This window comes from Panthera pardus, unplaced genomic scaffold, assembly GCF_024362965.1.
Source record: "Panthera pardus isolate Hobbes unplaced genomic scaffold, ASM2436296v1 HiC_scaffold_16, whole genome shotgun sequence".
In the NCBI taxonomy this organism is placed as follows: Eukaryota; Metazoa; Chordata; class Mammalia; order Carnivora; family Felidae; genus Panthera; species Panthera pardus.
Genome location: NW_026526721.1, coordinates 47,205,885 through 47,226,398, shown reverse-complemented (window position 1 = coordinate 47,226,398; position 20,514 = coordinate 47,205,885). Strand labels below are relative to the sequence as shown.

General features: G+C 38.6%; 2 protein-coding genes across 5 annotated transcripts in view; one reads left to right on the top strand and one right to left on the bottom strand.

The window, feature by feature from the left end:
- Nucleotides 1–14,265, top strand: part of FILIP1L (filamin A interacting protein 1 like) — a 301,368-nt gene extending 287,103 nt beyond the window's left edge. For both annotated transcript variants that reach the window (XM_019448154.2, XM_019448157.2), the window contains one exon: nucleotides 9,540–14,265. In XM_019448154.2, coding sequence (XP_019303699.1) covers nucleotides 9,540–9,731 — 192 coding nt within the window. In that variant the 3' untranslated portion in view covers nucleotides 9,732–14,265. The remainder of the gene's footprint in view (nucleotides 1–9,539) is intronic.
- Nucleotides 1–20,186, bottom strand: part of CMSS1 (cms1 ribosomal small subunit homolog) — a 379,579-nt gene extending 359,393 nt beyond the window's left edge. For all 3 annotated transcript variants that reach the window (XM_053903253.1, XM_053903254.1, XM_019448161.1), the window contains exon 1: nucleotides 19,979–20,186. In XM_053903253.1, coding sequence (XP_053759228.1) covers nucleotides 19,979–20,042 — 64 coding nt within the window. In that variant the 5' untranslated portion in view covers nucleotides 20,043–20,186. The remainder of the gene's footprint in view (nucleotides 1–19,978) is intronic.
- Nucleotides 20,187–20,514: the final 328 nt, after the last annotated feature.

Below are 20,514 nucleotides of genomic sequence, written 5' to 3'. Positions count from 1 at the left end.
CCCAGCTCAGGGGGAAAGTGTTAGCGTTCAGCTTTGTCAGTCTCTAAATTCTGCTTCCAATTCAGAATTAAGCATCACAAATAAAACTGACACTTCAGAGGAAAATCTTCAAGTTGGTCTCCAATATATCTCTCAGAAACAATTAAATGCATAAAAAAACTTGCTTCAATGCAGCCACTCTTCAAACAATTCACAGCAATTCCTCAAGAGTAAATTGCTATCATTCACTATTAGTAAGTTGGCTGCTTTTCTCCTTCTTCTCTTAAAAAAAAAAAAAAAAGAAAAGAGCTATTCCTTTTCCATTCTTTGCCTTTTAATGGTGTTCTTGACTGAATTCATGGATATTAGTTTTGAGGCTGCAGAAAATTACAGTTTATAGAGAGAGGGGTTAACTAAAAATTTCAACAGATCCCCAAAAGGTCCATAAAACATTAGAAAAATTTAAACAACTTCAGGGCAACAAGGAGGGGGTAAATGGGTAGGGATCTCAGTGAAGAAGGATGGCATCTCTCACAGTGACAGGCATAAGCAGCACAGTTTTTTTTATATAAAACTTTTTTCTGATTATAAGAGTAATACCTATTTATAACACAAATTTTGGAAGATACAAATGCCAGAGCCACTGACTTTAGCTTCTATGAAGAGTAATGAGAGGACTAGGGAGAACAATGGACAATTATTACTATTTTTTTAGGCCAACTTATCAACTATGGCCCTATTCCAGGTTTTCTCAGACTGCCAATGTGGAAGGAAATGTGCTCTGGGGGGGTTATCCTGTAATTACCGAATGCCCCTGTGCCAAGGAGTGGCAGACCCCCCCCCCCACACACACACACACAGAGTACAAGTTGATGTAATCTGTCTGTTCAGCCCAGACACAATGGCAGAGGGGCCAGTGTGGTCACTGGAGGAGAGGGGCAGGATTTCCTTTCCTCCCTGCTAGCCAATCAGTGCTTGGATAATGATTCAACACTAAGCATTGTTCAAGTACTGGGAAGAAATATCTCCTTGGGGGCTCCTTTCAGAACTAGTTACACTCTTATCAGTAAGATTGGTGGACTTGTGGCAGGGTGGGTGTGGGGGATGGAGAGGTGCATGTGGGCAAAGAATAGGGCCCAACAAAACTCACCTCTCAAACTATGGGAAAGGAATCTAGAAGTATCTATCATAGAAGAAGAGAGTGGAAGATGAAGAGGAACTATATTTTCCCCTTGTGCTCTCAGTCACTTGAATGGTATCAACTATTTCTCTATGATGATTCTCAAAGCCAGATCTCCAAGTTTTCAATGCCTACCAAACAGTTCCACATGGAAGGTCCAGTTACACTTCATACTTGGCATGTGCCCACACCCCAGTGCACTGCTGCTTTTGGGTTCCTTTTTGTCTCACTTCTGGTGATGGTCCACCACCTTCCTTGTTGCCAGGGTTCAATATCTGGGAGCCATTCTCCACTTTTCTGTTCATGCCCCAGATTTAGTCAGCCACTCTGCCCTGGTATTTCTTTTTCTGCCCTCCCTCTTTTATTTGTGCTACTACTCCCCACATCCAGACCTCAGTACAGATGGTACTATAAAATAGTTAATCTATTACATTTAACCCCTCACCTCTCTAATCCAACCTTTGCTCATGTTGCTGGTGATCTTTCTACAATACTGTCCTGATCATGGCAATTCTCCAGTCCTCTCCACCCCCCACCCACCCAAAAGAGCACTTACTTCGCACTTACATCACTGAGTATATCACAAAGTCCAAACCTTCTAGATTAGTCCTCCATCTCTTGCCTCATCTCCTTTTGAAACTGGACGAACTGTATCCTCCTCACCAGAACACAGTATTGACCATCCTCCCACATACAACTGAGCTTTCTTACCTCACACCTTGTTCACGCTGTTCCTAAGGATAGAATACTCTTGTCTCTTTGTTCGTTCTATTGAAATCTTACTCCTATCTCAAGGCCAATACCTCTGGAAAACCTTCCTATTCTTCACAGTCTTCCTCCAAGTTTCCAAAATGCTTCTGTTTGTACCTCTATTATAGCACTTCATTTTGCCTCTTTTTATGCTTATGTGTTATCCCTCCTATACCATAATCTCTTGAGAGGAAGAATCTGCTATCATTTATTTTTAAAACTCATATCAATGTTTCTCAAATGCAGTCACTGATCGCCCTTATAAGAATCACTCAGGACTCCACAGATTTCCATGTGCCTAGACCTCTGGAAACCAATGCTGGAAATCTGCATTTAAACAACCTGCCTGCTTTATTCTTGGGCTTATAAAGTTTAAAAGCCACTGTACTACATTACCCAGAATGTAAATACTGCTGGTGGTTAGGTGTTCAACAAAGGCTCATGTGGCTAACAACATACCAGGTGGGCACAGCGGGCTTGCATTTGTTCTTTTCATAGACTCACAGAATGTCAGGGCCAAAGGACTTTACAGGTGCTGTAACTGCTTCATTTTTTCAATTAAGAGATAAGAAAAGAAGAAAGAGTAGAAAATAGTATCTTTTCAGGTAAACTCTAAAAAAGAAAGACTCATAACAATCACACCAAGTAGGATAAAGAAGGAAAAGAATGTGTGAAGGGGCAGATTGTGTGAAGGGACAATTGTGGGTCAGATTGGTTAGAAACATGGCCCAGTAAACATCATTGCTTGTCAGCTTCCTCAACTCCTATGTTTGGGAACATGTCTCCAATAATTAATTAGAGAGGGGGAAAACAAGGGGTAAAGCAGAAAAGTAAGAAAGTTAAAATAACCAAAGAAAATAAGTTATGATGATTATCAAGAAATAGGCATCTTAAGAGATATAAGGAAGAAGACAAACTTCATAACATTAACATTGTTAACAGCAAACACTTATCTGGAACTTTGATGTGCCATAGGTCTCCCCCCGCCCGCCCCCCCCCCCCCAAGAACGTGCAAGTAGGTACTCTAATCTCCAGATAAGGATTACAGATGAGGAAGCTGAAGTCTGCAAGTCTGAAGTCTTGCCTGAGGACACACAGCTAGTTGATGCCAGAAATGGAATGCAATCCCAAGTCTATCTGGCACCAGAGCCTCTGCTCTAGCCACTAACCCAAGGCTGTTGTAAACTGTCAGCCTGTGAATGATCAAAAAAAACCTTAAATGGTTGCAAATGAAGATATGAGGAGGAGAGAGTGGGAAGAGTACCAAAAAAGAAAAAAATATCTGAGGTAAAAAATCTGACAATGAATAACAAGAAAGGGGACATGTGCCTGGCTGGATCAGTTGATGGAGTGTGCAACTCTTGATCTTGGGGCTCTAAGTTCAAGCCCCATGTTGGGTATAGAGGTTACTTAAAAATAAAATCTTAAAACAACAACAACAACAACAACAAAGGGGACAAACAAAGAAGACAAAAGTTCAAGGTTAGTGTATTTATTTTAGCATACTATTTCTACATGAGATGCTATGTGTCTGGGCACCAAATGGAAGCAACTGGGTTAGGAAGGATTTTTGAAAACTATATTTCAATGTTTATTCTCAGACTCCCTCACTGCCCATGGTGTAATTACCACAGAGAGATTGGGATGTGACTAGGTACAACCACAAACCATGTTACATTATAAAATAAAGGCATCAATTTCCTCCAACTTCCTCAGAAATCGGACAACTCTTTAACGTAAATCATAGTGCTGCAACTCTATTTAAAACCAAGTGCTCTCTTGCAGGAGGTTAACAGGAATGAGCTAATCCAACTGCAGAATTTCCTTTTGAAAGACCTCTTACCATATAAAACTGTAAAATGTTTAGTGATAAAGTTTTATTGCATAATGAGAAAGTTCGGAGAAAGTCAAGAAAAAAAAAAAAAGCCAAAGCAGCATATGAAACTCTGGGCTATCTGCCATATTCATTATCTATTATTTCCACTTTTTTTCTTTATACAAATTAGTAGTGATTTACCAAACAATACAAAACACACACACACACACACACACACACACACACACACACACACACAAAGGCAATAATATTTCAAAGATGTTTTTTCTAGTTTATCATTTCCTCCCTTTCATCACCACATATATCATAAATACTTGTGTCCTTTCCCATTAAAAAGAGATAAAAACCAAAATACTAAATATTGTCATTCTGATAACACAGCTGGGTCCCCAAGGGAGTCAGGCAGCCCTGAATCTGCCCCTCACTGCGTCACCCCAAAAACCACAAATGATAGGAAGTCTCTGGGAGCCTTCATCCTTTCAACCTCCACAGCTAAAGGTGTAATGAGAGGTCTGCAGTCCTTGTAGTCAGGAACACTCCTGAGACAACACTGCTTTCTTAGACAATATGTTGCCAATGCAACACCAAAAAGTTCAAAGCACTTACAAAAGAATTTCATTTAGAGAAAGGGAAACATCCTGACTCCAGCTGTCTAACAAGGATCTAATAGCTCCCCCATAAATGCTGATTCTGACCTGGTATACTTTTAGATGTTTGCCCTCTATGATAATATGAAAAAGCACAAGGATCAGGTAGAAATTGGGCTATTGAATTATGACTTCAAATAAAAGAAAATATTTTCACCTTTCTGTACTTCCTTTGGTCACAAAGTCTCACTGCCATTTGATGACTTACTGAAACTAGGGTGTCTTGTAGACCACTTGGTTTCTTTTAAGAAATCATGGACCAAATAAGCCAACATTTTAAGAATTTAGTGAATACATTCCACACATATACTCCTTTTCTTTCTACTGCTCCCTAGATAAAACCAATGCCGCTGCCTTACTGAACTTGGCATCCTTCAGACCTGTAATCTATTCCAAATCCCAATCTCCATGTTGAACTGAGTTAAAACATTAAAACATCTTTTCTTCTGTGAATGAGTTTTCCAACTTGCTTAATCTCCTCCAAGACATCTGCTTTCTGATGAAACCCAGGAGCCTACAACTCTGAGTAGAATGTTCACTGTGTGGTCTTAAAACAGACATATGCATGGATTCCTCTTGCAATATGCACTCCAAATTTGGATAAAACTTTCTTGGAACTATTTGACATAATGTTCTATAAAAATTATCCAAGAGATGACACATTTTGAAGTTCCATACCTCATTTACTGAAATACATCCAAGAATAAAATTCATATGGAGGGAAAAAAACCCACAGCATCATTTTTTAAAGATTTGGTTATTACATCTAGGACTGTTCTAATAAAATAACTATCCTTTGCTGCCATCTAGAGGTAAAAACTATGTAGTGAAAATGAGAGTTATTTAAGTTATTAAGAAAACAAAATTAACTCGCACTATTCATGGCCTAGAAACAATGGGAACCCAGTAACTTTCCAGCAACTAAGCCTACAATGACCATCATCCCAAGCCACATTGTCTTCACCAAAGCATACCAGTATAGCTTAAAAGAAGCTGTACCATATTGTGTTCCATACCAATTGGTTTATCAGGTACATTTAAGTTCTAAGTAATCTGTGGTGCTCATTAAAAATTCACATGCCCATACCCTACTCCTAGACAATCGGAGTCAGGAGGTTCTAAAATGGGATGCAGACATCTGCAGTGTTTTAAAAAGAACCCTACAGGTGGTTTTGATGAACACCTAGAAAATGCTGGGGCCATGAAGCCCTGGCCCTTCACAGTGTTGAACTTCCCACACCCAGGCAAGACAGGGTTCCAGTGAAAAAAAAACTTCTTTTTTTATTTTTAAGTAATCTCTATTGATACCCAATGAGGGGCTCAAACTTACAACCCTGAGATCAAGAGTCACATGCTCCACTGAGCAAGCCAGCAAGGCACCCTAAAACTTAAAGCTTACTTCTAAAGGAGGTTCAACTATGGCAGTGTTTTTCAAAGTGTAGCAGGCTGACCACCTGCATCAGATGAATCACTGAGAGTGTACTAAAAATGTGGATGTCTGGGGGCACCTGGGTGGCTCAGTTGGTTAAGCATCCAACTCTTGATTTTGGCTCAGGTCATGATCTCACAGTTCATCAGATGCAGCCCCGCATGGGGCTCTGAGCTCACACTGCAAAGCCTGCTTGGGATTCTCTCTCTCCCTCTTTGCCCCTCCCCCTATTCATGAGCCTGCATGCACGTGCACAAAAGCACACACTCTCTCATTCTCTCAAAATAAATAAATAATTTTAAAAAATGTGGATGTCTGGGCACATCAACAGACAAATGAATTACAATTTCTAGGGGTAAGGCCCAGGAATCAACAATTTAAATGGGATTCCAACATAGATTTTTGTACACTAAGTAGGAGAACCAATCTAAATCTTGACAAAGCTAAAGGATATCACAGAAACCTATCTTGGAAAGACTATTAATGCTATGGCAACAAGATCAGCCAACTTGAATTAGTCCATCACTCATTTCAGTTGCAGCTGCCACTGCTTGTTCATGGTTTGGACAATATGGTTGATGTTCACATAGTATTCTGATTTCTGAAGTGTTTCCTTCCTTTTTTATCTCTTAATATAACTTGGTGTTGTTTTTTCCTAGTTGCACACTTATTATAGAAAACGTAGAGAATACAGAAAATAGAAGAAAAATAAAAAGCACCTATAACTCCACTAACCAGAATTACCCCCTAACAGCACTGGTATATTTTCTCCTAGTATTTTCTCTTCAAACATACAGAGTTCAAACATGTATATAGTTTTTAATCTGTCGGAAACTATGAGTCTGGAGTTCTCTCTTGTCTAGCAAGACAGTGGATGCAGAATTGAATATGAGAGAGGCTAATGTCTGGGAGGAGATAAGAGCCACGAACAAGGGTTTTTCATGTCCTTATTTATTGAGCTCAAAAGATATTACCTATGTGGTGAACATAAAGAAAACAAGATCTTACACATGTGAACATGGAGAAAACAATCAGACAGTACTCATTAACTTGCGTAATAAGCAAAGGGTCTAAGGGGCAAGTGGAGGTTGTGATCTAAGTACAATAGTATAATGGCATCAGATGGAAAGTAATTTCCTGCAGGTGATATAACAAGTTACTTGTGATCCCATTACAATAATTTGCTAGCTAACCCCAAGAGCTTTTGCCCCTTGGTGGCAGCTTTCCGCCCTAAACTTTTTTCTAAGCCTTTTTTCTGGATTAGAAAAGTTCTACTTATGTATGTAAGTAGAACCTATTCCCCCACGTTAATCCTGTTTTTAACATTTCTGAATAAACATTTTCCTATATCTTCAAAAGCATCATTATTTAAAGATAGTATAATACTTTCACATGATTATAATGTAATAAATAGTGTAAACTTTTGTTATAAATAATGCACAAATGAATAGCCTTGCTATTTATAATGCATCTGTAATTCATCTCTGATTATTTCCTAGAAAAGATTCCTAGCAATAAAATGAGTGAGTCACAGGATGTGAGTTTTAGGGATCTTGATACATGCTACCAAACTACTATCCCAGTCATTGCTGAGGCCACCCATCTCACCAAATCCTTACTGGGCACTGAGTTTTATTATTTAAAAAACAAACAAACAAACAAAAAAGATTCTGCCTATTTGAGAGGTAAAAATATTGAGTGAGTATTCTGGCACCAGAGACCATGAGGACAGGATGAAAGGAAGGAATACGAATACCATTTACAAAATGAGGAGAGTGATATCAGAGTATTAGCATATCTTTGCTATGTTTAGGATTAAGTATCAAAAAAATGTCAATAAGATGGGGCACCTGGGTGGCAAAGTTGCTTAAGTGTCTGACTCTTGACTTCAGCTTAAGTCATGATCTCCCGGTTTATGGGATCAAGGCTGGCATCGGGCTCTGCAATGACAGAGCAGAGCCTGCTTGGGATTCTCTCCTTCTCTTTCTGCTCCACCACTTCTTGTGCACTCTCTCGTGTGCTCGCTCTCTCTCAAAATAAATATATAAACTTAAAAAAACATAAAAGTAATTTTTTTTAAATGTTAGTAAGAACACTAAGGTGCAAAAACTCTTCTAGCAGCTAGGCATACAGAAGATTGACTAAATGTACCAAAAGAAAGCATATGAAGCATATTCACCATATAGTTATGCTTAATTGAAGGATTCATATTTTTAGCTAAGTCCATGTAATGTTTATTTGAAAATCTAAATATGGTTGCTATAAAAGTTAGATGGCATTTCAAGTGTTTATACAAAACAAAAAGACTTTACTGTATTTTACCAGTATAATAAAAACATGGAAACAAATTTCTATAGAATGGAAAACAATATAAGAAGGATTCCCATACAATCAGTATTAGAAATCTATGATGAAACCGCAATGCATTTTAAAAGATTTATATATTTTTTTAACTTTTAAAAATATTTATTTATTTTGAGAGAGACAGAGAGAGAGAGAGACAGTGTGCATGAGCAAGCAAGGGGCAGAGAGAGACTGGGACAGAGGATCTGAAATGAGGTTTGTGCTGACAGCAGAAAGCCTGATGCGGTGTTTGAACTCACAAACCATGCGATCATGACCTGAGTGAAGTCGTACGCTTAACCAACTGAGCCACCCAGGCATCCCTAAAAGATTTATATTTTTCAGCTCATAGTAAAGAAAGGATGATGCAACCAAAGAGGGAGAAAATAATCATCATCACCAAATATGGATTACAATGGGAGAACTACAGTTAGCTGAGATATTTTTCCCATCTTTTTTACAAGTATTTTTATCCAAGAGTATTTTTCCCTAATAGATGAAAATAAGAGTATATCTCTGAGTATGAACTCAATCAAGCCTTTACTCTTTCACACTCCACAACTCACTCTCCCACTCAAGATCATTCAACATATCTGTGACTCTTCCCTCACTCCTTATATATTAACAGAGAACAAATATTAATACAATTCTACCTCCACCATGTGTCTTCCCCCAGACTTTGTCCTTCCTATCCACTCCATACCACCCCCCTCCCCCAACACATAGAGTTTGTAGAATCACATACAATTTTCCCTATCTAGGCCTGTCTACAGTCCGATTTTGCCTGTCGAATACAACCTAATTTGAAGTCACTCCATTTCTCAACTGGGCCCAATTTCCTACTTCAGTGACACTGCCAAAAATATTCTCTCATCCCGGTGCCAAAAGTATTCCTTTACTCTAGAATACCCTCCCATTCCTGCTATTAAAAATTCCTGCTATTAAAATTACCCTCCCATTCCTGCTTTTAGAGACTCAAGTCAAATGCTACTTTCTTCATGAAGCTCTCTTAGACCCGTCGGTTGAAATTAATATTTCCCTGACAATCTCATGACCCTTTGAGATTAATTTGGGCACTACTCTTGCTTATCTCCCACTACACTACGATTGCCAAAAAGCAAGAAACAACCAATTTATCTCTATATTTAGTACCATCTACTATTGAGGTCCTTGCACACAGCACACTCAACACATGCTGGCAGAATTGCTTTAGTAAATATTTTTCTTCAACTTGACAGTCTTTAATCTGATGTGTCCCCAGAATCTAGTGTTTCCAAAGAAGTCAAATCCCAGGCTGACTCTATGTCCTGTACAATGTCTGGTTCTCCACCAGCTGTACCATTAACTACCTTTTGTTCTTCTGTTTAATTCAAGATCAAGGAGGTATGCAAGCAGAGAATCCCAACACGGATCCCCAAACCAAAATCTACAGGCAACACTAAGCTTTTCCCTAAAGCTCCCCCAGGGCCTATGGATAAGTCCATTCACCACACTGGCTGTGGGAAGCTACACATCATAAGGACTGTCACCTCTAACACTTTCCTCCACATGGGAGGGAAAAGGTAAGTCATACCAATGCACTGTCTGGATACATCCATCTACAGAAATATCTGGAAAGCTAAAATTACCAGTATGAAGGCCAAAGAGGAAAGGCCATCTCTCTAAGAAATGGTGAAGCGGCAAAATGACAAATAGTGCATTCACAGGTTGCTGGACCCGGTAAACAGGATCCTAAAAGAGCAGCGCATCTACGATTGTATTACCAGTAGTGTGTATTTTTATATACACACAAACAGGAGTACATGGCCCAAATTCTTCCAATTCCTCATTCTATTTGTAATCCACTCCAAAGTTGGACCTTTTATCATTACCATGGGGTATGACTGATTTCATTAGAATGGTTCGAAAGTTTTCTGGTGAACTCAGAAGTAACTCTTTCATTTCACAGAACTTTACTGGATATTTTGCTAAGAGGATATGCTAGCAAGAATTCCTAATCTGCTTCAACTAAGTCAGATTATTTCCATCAAAATGGCAGCACAATTAAAATCATACTTTAAGGTCTAGAACTATGATTTCTTTACAACCAGGAGGAGAAAAAAACGTGGTAATTCTTAGTTACAAAGAAGAAAGCAACAACAAAAATGAGTAACTATTGAATACATCCTTTGTGTCGGACCTGATAATCACTGGTGTAATACACACACTTGACTACTGGCAGTTAGTCTTCTGTCCATTTTTTCTAGTAAGTTGCCCTTTCTATATATGCCCGGCCATAGAATCACTTTGCAAGACTTATAAGGAAATCCATTTTAAATCGGCATTTCTGCTTTCTAAAGCAATCAGGACATTTGAGAGTCAAAGGTCACCAATACTGAGATCTTTTAGGGAGATACAAATCACTGTCCTGGGTGTTTAAAAAAAGGCAACAATTTATCATCCCATCAGACATTCTTCAATCACATCACTTCCCCAATCAGTGCTATAGAAAAACACAGTCAACTCAGCAAGACTCAAATTCCAATCCTAATTTTTTACTCATTTGACAATGAGCTTGGCATTCATCATTGTAGGCCTTGAGTTTCTTGTATGTAAAACAAAAAAGCTGAATAATTCTTTAGGTACCTTGCAGTTCTGATAACCCATGAATACGTCCAACTAAGAATGTTGAATTCCACCAGTCATCTACAAGGCGAGACTCACTCCCCTGGCAGTAGTAAGCTAAAGTAATTCTTTCATCACATTTAAAACTCTTTACTCAATTAAGAGAAAGGTGTGTATAATTCAGTGTGGACAGAGCAACACAATAATGTTACAAGACAAGGCATTTTAAAAAATATTTATTTTTGAGAGAGACAGAGAGGGAGCTAGAATGAGAGGGGAGGGGCAGAGAGAGAGGGAGACAGAGGATCCGAAGGAGGCTCTGCACTGACAGCAGAGAGCCTGATGTGGGGCTCGAACTCAGGAACCACAAGATCATGAATTGAGCTGAAGTTGGAAGCTCAACCGACTGAGCCCCCAGGTGCCCAGACAAATAAGGCATTTTTGACATGAGAGACAGAGGTATATTGCACTAAGCGGCAGTCAGGAAAAAAAATTCTATGAAGAGCATGATGCAAGGATCTCTGTGATTTTGCACCAAGAACTGGAGACATGATCCTGGAAGAAATCCTGAAGGACAGCGCTTTAACCTTCTATCCTGAGATGGAGCCAGGAAAGCAGGAGCAAAGGAACTACCATTCTCCACACTCATCCAGCCAAGCCTGCTTCAATGTGCTCATGTCACTGTACAAACACCCCTGGCCCACTCCAATTTCAATGAGGAGGAACAGGAAATTTGGGTAGCATTGAGCTATGCAAGCTAGAGAGAGAGATGATGTGCAGCAGTCCCAGCAGGCAAGTGGCAGAGGGAGAATGCAGAGGAGGTCAGGTGAATTAAAAGCCTAAAGCAGAAAAGCCTAAGTTGAAAAGCCGTAAGAGACTAGTGGAAGGGAGTAGACTACAAAAGAAGGTGATGAAGCTCTAACATAAAAATAAGAGAGAAACAGTTCAAAAGGAAGTGCAGAGTAATAACAGGTGGATGTTGCAATGGGAAAATGTGTAGAGTGCTTAGTGCCATGCCTGCATTATGCAGGTAATGTTAAGTGAACAGAGAATGAATGAATGAAGGAGAGAAGGGCCATTCAGTCAACATATAAGTGAGAAAATGTGCTAAGAGATGATAATGGTATATGATAGGGTCTGGAAAAGCAATTATGCCAGGTGACATTCAATACTGATAATTATGCTAAAGGAAATAAAAAAACAGATTGAAACTGAACAGATTGAAAAGAAGCATAAAACAGGAAAAACAAGCACCAGAAATATTCCCAGAAAAGCAAAAGACCCTGGGAACGTTTTTACCTTGTAGAGGAGCACAAAATATGTTGCATGTTGGATATTTCTAAATGGTTTTCTCCTAGGTTAGGAGACTCCTTAAAGTGCCATGCCAACCTGCCATAAATTAAAGAGAAGCAAGAAAAGAAAGACAAGATACTGTACAAAGTACTAAAAAAGAGTTGGAAAATAGTGACACTTCTATGGCAAGCACTAGAATCCTGTATTTAAATGGTAACAGTTCTAATCCAATTAAGACAAAAGTCTTTAAAATAACAAAGTCTATTTCAACAAAAGGATCACAAACCGAAAACCAAGCTAATTAAAAAAAATTTTTTTTTATGTTTATTTATTTTTGAGAGAGCGAGGGACAGAGCGTGAACGATGGAGGGGCAGAAAGAGAGGGAGAGGGAGACACAGAATCCGAAGCAGGCTCCAGGCTCCAAGCTGTCAGCACAGAGCCTGATGGGGGGCTCGAACTCATGAAATGCGAGATCATGACCTGAGCTGAAGTCAGACACTAACTGACTGAGCCACCCAGGCACCCCAAACCGTGCTTATTTTACAGCAATACGTGACACAATAAAAATGCATAAGCAGCTTACAACTGGGAATACTATTTGGAGTTCAACAAAATGGTGTTTGATCTGTAACACAACTGAAACATGAAGAATCTTGTCTCCTGAACATAATCCTATTTCTGCAGAAATGTGGACCCTCTGAAAAACAATAAAAATAAAAGAATGTATCCTAATATAAATTTTAAGTTAAATTTTTAAAAGAAAGCAGATAAAAACCGAAGTGAATAAAAACAAATCCAATTTGTAACAAGAATTTTAATAACCTGAAACTTTTGTGCTGGAGTCCTTCCTCAGCCCTTCATTTGTTTAGCTTCAGTGATTTCTGAACTAATTCCCTTTTAATTATTTGGAATATAGTATCTGTTTTAATAAGAATGTGACTAATCTAATATATGACTGATAATAATGGACTAAGTAATGGAGTAACTGATGTAAAATGCAATCCTCTCTGGAATATGTTTCAAATTCCTATTTTAAGGAACATGTGACATACAACTCAGGTTCTGACACTGAATTTGGGGCAGGGGTATGCAAACTGCAGCCCACAAGTCAAATGTGGCCATAAACATCTGTTTATGTATGCCCTGCAAGTTAAGAATAGTTTTTACATTTTCAAATAGTAAAAAAAAAAAAAAAGAAGAAGAAGATGAATATTTTACAAGACGTGAAAATTACGTGAAATTCAAATTTCATTGTCCATAGATAAAGTTTTACTGGAACACAGCCACACTCATCTGTTTACATATTTATTATGTATGACTGCTTTTATGCTACAATGGCAGAGTTGAGTAGTTGTGACAGTGACTGCACAGCAAAGCCTAAAATATTTACAATCTGGCTTTTTACAAAGAGGGTTTCTGACCTCTGGTCTAGTGTGATTTAAACTAGCAAGGAACTCAATAAGAGCTTAAATAATTTAATCAACTAATTTTTAAAAGAAATACTAGTAATTTAAGAATTCAATTAAGAATTCTGTGAAAGCTGATGAAAATAGGGAAACTATATTTCAAGCTGTTTGTGATATTTAGTAAAATGTATAAAATCTATGAATGCATTACAGTGTTCAACTAAAGAACATAAGATAAGAACAGGTCAAAGGATTTGTGCCACAAAATACTTTACGGTGTTGTTTTGAATCTGAGAGGGGAAATGGAAGTATTTTTAGGCCTTCCAAATTCCTGGTATTTTTCAAGAGATTCAGAGATAGTTTGCAAAATTATAGAACTACTATGCATGTAATTGGAGAAAGATGTATAAATTTGTATCTTTAAATGCTCACAATTGTTGTCAAGAACCACTTGTTTAATCACTTGTAAGAACCATGGAAATTGTATACAGTAAAGTAAAACTAGCCCATGAAGGTTCTCTGTGGGTCCATTTGTTATATAATCTTTAAGTACAGAACATTGATTGTTAATGTAGCACATGCTCTCTTCTCTTTCCTTCCTCTCAGCTTTTAAAATGTATCCTGTCCCTGTTTTTTGCCCTTGAACATTTGTCTTAAAATAATAACACTTGTATTTTGGTTGAACCATATCAATGTATAAATTCCATAATGTAAGCAGATGTTTTACCCTCTAATTCCACCACAGTGTCTAAAATAGGGCCAAGCATGAGAGCTCAATAAATGATTTTGACATTGATTCTCTGTTGTGTGTTATCAAAATCTACTGCAATTATTCCAAGTCTAAATTCTACATGTGGAAGCAATGTTTTACAACATCTACTCTGCATGGCTGCTTATAGATAAAATCAATACTGTAAAGGTCTAACTTCAGTGTGAGAAGAAGAAAAAAAAAAATCAAACACTTGAATTATTCAGGTTTAAAAGATCCAAGGTGTTCCCCTACTTCTTCATCTCTTGGAGGAATTCACAGATAAAGCAATGATTTGAAGGCAATGCTATAAAATGGTAATACAACAACAAAAATTACAATGCTAGTTTCAGCATTCTCAAACAAAATGAACAGTCACATTGATTCTAGGTAACAAAAGGAATTATCAGTTTATTGTTACTTTTTAAGTTTGTTTATTTATTTTGAGAGAGACAGAGCATGAGAGGAGGAGTGGCAGAGAGAAAAGGTGAATCTCAAGCAGTCTCCACACTGTCAGTGCACAGAGCTTGACATGGGGCTTGAACTCACAAAACCACGAGATCATGACCTGAGCCAAAATCAAGGGTCAGACTTAATTGACTGAGCCACCCAAGTGCCCTGAAATTATCAGATTATAAAGCAAAATTCTGTTTTCTCCTTTCAAAACAAAATTTATAAAACTAAATACAAATATGATTAGAATAAAAGGTTAGTAGACACGGCTATACACAAGGATTTTCAATGTGTTTTCAGAAAGAGAGAACTAGAATCTACCAAATCTGTCAAACGCCTGGGCAAGATTTTGATAATTCTTCCAGTGGATTAAATTTCTTTAGATGTGGAACTCCCGTGCTGAGGTCTTCAAGATGTGGCTATGAAATGAGTGCTACTCTAGGCACCAGATACTACTGGTACCAGGACCCAGATACTACTCTAGGACCCAGATACTAATGTAGGCACTGAGGATACAGCAAAGAACAAGGTAAACAAATCCCTGCTCACAGGGAGCTCATATTCTAGTGTGGGATCACACCAGAATGTAATAATTTAATAAGAAAATGTAATATACTAACAAATGTAATAATTTAACAAGGAAAATAATAGTTGGTGGTAAGTGCTCTGCTGAGAATTACCATAACATGATAATGTAATAGAACAACTAGATGGCTATTTTAGACTGGCTGACCAGGAAATGTTTCTCTTTTGGTGATGTCTGAACTGAGGTCTTAATGTTCTAAGAAAAGGCCAGTCATCAGAAATACAGGAAGAAAGAAAAAGGAATAGCTATTGCAAAGAGCCAAGACAGAATGAGCTTGGCCTACTGAGGCACAAAATAAAGGCTGGTGTGGGTAGAAGAGCACAAACTAGAGGGGAGTAAGTAGTAGAATATCTTGGCAGATACCAGTCATGTACGTAACCTGGGTTGTATTGTGTGGGTCAGAGGGAAGCCAGTGGAGGGTTTAGGCAGGAATGAGATCTGATCACTCTGGTCACTCTGGCCGCGAATTACAGAACAGTCCATAGAAGGACAAGACAGAACTGGGAGCCCTGTTAGTTTATTGCAGTGGTTAAGGCGCATGATGACCATAGATAACATGTATTCTGAGGGAGTTAGGAGAAAAATGGAAAAAAAGGGATTTATGATGTCTTAGAGGCAAAGACAAGACTTGATAGATCAGACATGAGGGGTGAAAGAAAAAAATAAATGAATAAATCAGGATATTCTAGGCTTTTGTTTGTGAAATTGGGTAACTGGTAATTTAATTTACTGAGAGAGAAGTCTGAAGAAAAAGCAACTAATTCAGTAGATGGCTCTCATTTTCATTTGACATTGCTATTAAATAAGCAAAGACTTGAAGAAGACAGCCAGGTGTGTGAGTCTTGAGCTCTAGGATCAAGTTAGACTTCCTGGCAAAGATTGTTCTCAAAGCCCAATGATACAACCTACTTATCTGTATCTCTGAGAAGTCAATGTTCTTTAAAAGAATAAACTTTGGGAGAGTAGGAGTTAATAGACACAATTTGATAATGATGCATATAAACTAAAGGGTTTGTAAACTATGAGCCTCTTGTAATTGATAAAGGATTGTTATTTTAGAGATGAGATTCTTACCACTGATAATTAGAATAATTATAAGAAATTTAAGTGCACAGACTGGTTTCAGATTGCCTGCCTATGAATCACAGCCTTCCAACTTAACCAACTAAATAAACAACATTGGAGAAACCACTTAACCACCTAGTGCCTCAATTTCCTCACCTATAAAACAGGGATAATAGTAACTACATCATTGTATACATGTGAAGATTAAATGAGCTAGTACACATAAAGCAGTCAACACAGTATCTGGCACATAAAAACCACTCAACAAATTAAGTTAGTATTATTATCTATAGTCTCCCTATACTGTATATAGAAGTGTGTTTACACTTGAGTTTTCTAGTTAGATGCTTGGTAAAAAGTAGCACTGAAGATTCAGAATGAGCTAGGGAAGCATATGAAAAGCACTCCTCAAAAAAATAGGGGCTGAGAATTTGGAAAATTGCTAAAATATCCTCTTTAAAAGTAGCTATACATGTGCCAGTCATTCCTAAATCTCTAACTCTAGACCTGACCCAACCCAGGAGCTCCAGACTCGTATACTGAGATGCCTGCTGGACACTTGACTTGGTAATTTAATAGGCAAGTTTTGGGGATAAAAAGGGAAAACGATCAATGTTCCCTTCAGTAATTGAACAATCACATGACCAATTCCAACTGCAGAAACTCTTGGCTCTGCTCCTTGAGTCCCAGATCCATGCTGGGAATGACATTCTCAGTTTTCAGCTTCATACTGAGAAAGTGCAGTTTGGTCAACTACATGAAACCTCAGGCGTTTTACCTGTTCACTTTAGCATTAATGTTTGGAAATTATGATTCTAATACATGTACTGTATACTATAAATCACTTCAAATAATTTCTTAAGGTGGACAGGAAGGAAGGAAATAAGTACAAGGAAATAAAATGAAATGTCAGATGCCATTAGATGACTCTTAGGTTCTGTTGTGTGAAGCAGACTGGCTGCACACTCTGCAGCAGAGGCAATTCTCGGTTGTCTTATTCTGGACCATGACTCCAACCACCAACAATAATGTCAAAAGGATGACATCCCAGGTGGACTAGGACAGTCCCAGCAAAATTCTAATAGCATGGCCTGTTGTTCTCAAAAATGTTTAACTGGGTGAGAAACTATACGTCTATCTATATACATGATCACTAAGAACTCTATAGCATCCAGCAGGCATGTGTGCACTTATTCAGCTAACATCTCCCTAACACCAGGTGCTAGGTCCCATGCTGGTCTCCAGTGCAATGCAGGATTCTAGCAAAAAGGTCCTGAATAGGCCTTAAGATGTATGCAAAAAGGGTGATAAACAGATCGAGAGCTTCAGTAAAAGCCTCTCACTTACCACATCTAAGAAGACATGAGACCAGCAAAAATAGTAGATTTCCTTAGACAATAAGCAGATAACTGGATATGTTAGACAGATGTCATCCACAGTGTGTGTCAGTGTTTGGGAATCTGCATAGTTGGCTCTTGGAAAACATGCATAAATAAGAATTCATGTCTGTGAATGTTGAGCTTTTGTTCTAGATGTAGATTATTGAGTGAATGACTAAATGCTTCTTGCTACCACAGTGTGAATGGAAAACAGATCATAAGGAAATAGGTTTACTTTTATAAGCAAGTAGCAGAGCACACAACGGAATAAAGGCATCATTGCAACTATCTTTCCTTTCTCTGACTTAAGGCACTATTTCCCCTTTGACCTTCAAAACAAAATATAGTTCACACATTTTAGGATGACACCATTAATGTAGTAGAATAAGGAAATCTGAGTTGGTTCAGTTGTGATTTCTTCTGATTTAGAAATACAATACAGATTACTTAGGCAAATCACCAGTAAAAAATCAAGCAGATCTCAAGGAAGCTTAAATGCTCACTATGCTTAAAAGCAGTTAACTAAGCAAATGCCCCTGAAACGCTTCAAGTCAACAATTTTCAAACCTTAATCATACAACTAGAAGGAATCTGAGGTGCAGGGTGATTCTAACTTACTACCTTGATGGGAATTCTGGCAACCTAGATGACGGAGGCTGCAGCACTTTATAATTCTAACTAGATCCAATGTTTACAACTGTTGGTTGATTAAAACCCTTAAAAACATGATCTCTAAGGACCCCTCAATTTACATATCATGATACTGAGGCTCGGCAAAGCCACATAGTAATAGGGGATAAAGTGTGACTTGGAAACTCAGGCACACTTGCATAACTTCATCCCAGACCTCTTCCTTGCTGTATGTTTCCAAGAACATTACTGAACTTTTCTTAGATTCTCATCCATAAAATTGAAAGTAACACTTATCTTTTAAGCATATTATGAAGATTAAATTAATTTGTATTTATGAAAATATCTGGCACATAATAAACACTCAATACACATTAATTTCTTTCCTTCTAAAGGGTGACTAACTTGAGAGACATACAGCTGGTAAGGGGCAAGAGGCAAGGCTAGAACCAAGAAATAGGATCCCCTTCACCACTCAAAAGGAATTCAATTTCTTAACAGACCTCTATACTTAAATCACACCATAAAATATAGCTTTAAACGCCTCAGTTGAGGGGGTGGGGGGAAGGGTTATTAAAGTAAATATGGAACACTACAGCCTGCAAAGAAGAGTGTTTGTACCTTTAAGCACAGAATGATATTTCCTAGAAACAAGTTGCAAAAGAGAAAGTTTAATGAAGTATTACACTGGCTACCTTTTTAAGAATGACATCTGCTCAGTCTGTACCTGAGGGATGCCCTTCTGGAAACAATGCTGTAGAACTTTGCATTTTTTAATGGATATTTCACAACACATAATTTCAAAATTAATATTTGCAGCATATATGGATCAAGTGTCAATCATGTACACTGCCCAGTGGACTGTACACATGAATCAGATTTTGGTTTTGTCCTAAAAAATCTTAGAATCTAGTAGAGAAGAGAGGCAGACTTTGGAGAATGATTAAAAAAGGTAACTGTATATTAACCCTTATGGAATCTGAAAAGTGCAGTCAGTAACCTGACATCTTTAGGTCTCATGTTCCTCTTCTATAAAATGGTTGAGTTCACAGGATGATCTCTATCTAAACCTCCTTCAGGGTCTAACAGTCCAAATAACATGATGATGATAGCAAGAAAAAACACAGTATATATTTACCTCGCACATATTAGGTGCCAAGTACTGCGCTAAAGTGCACCATTTGTATTATCTTTATTTAATCTTCACAACAATCTTTGCAATTAGCATTATTATCCTTCACGTACAGATGAGGAAAAGGAGACAAAACAGTCTAAGAGAGCTAGAGTTGCGATTTGAACAGAAGCAGTCTGAATCTAGGAGTTACCCTTAACCAATACACCCAAACTCCCTGTATTCACGAAAAATCTCTTATGTGTTAAATATGTAAAAGGAAGAGCTTGGGAAAAAGGTCCTTCCTTCCTGACTGGCGGGCAGAACTGAGTTAATGTCACACGGCTTCACGTTGTAATAAAGCTCTCGCACCACTTCCTCTGCGGTGCTCCTGCACTCCCACAGGTAGGCACCTCACCGCGGGGACAAACGCTTTGACCGCCAGAGGCGGACGGGGGCAGAGGCTTATCGAAGCACTTGGGGTGGGGCGGAGGGAGCTCAGAGGAGGCCCCGCAGCAGGGTGGGCAGAGCGGGTACCTGGGCTGCTGGCTGCTCCTGCAGGCTGGTTCTCCCACCACTCGTCTCCAAGATCGTCTGCCATCTTCAGGCGGGACTAGGTGTGGGTGGACCACCAAGGGAAAGCGGACAGCGTCTGGTCTTCTAGCAGCTTCCAAGCCGGGAGGCCAGCGTTGGCAGCACGCGCCGAGTCTCTTCAGACACCGTCGCCTCCGCCCCGTGGCGATGACGTCACACACCGCCCCGCCTCCCCAGGGCAGGCCTCCCCGCCCATCTTGTCGCAGTTTCCACACAAGTACTGATGGGCAAGATCTGTCTGGTAACTCACCCTCAGAAAAGCATAAAGACAAGAAAGCACATAACTCCAAAATAGATTATTATCTTTTTAAATAACTTAAAAAAAACTTTCTTAGTTTTTTTTTCTTTCTTTTTTTTTTCCCCCTCTTGAAAATCTATTGACGAAAGTGTGAAACAGGATGCTAAGACAATTTTTCCCTGTTCCGTTTCAAAGAACTTGTGCAGCGGGAAAAAAAATCAGCACGTGGGTATGTTTTCGT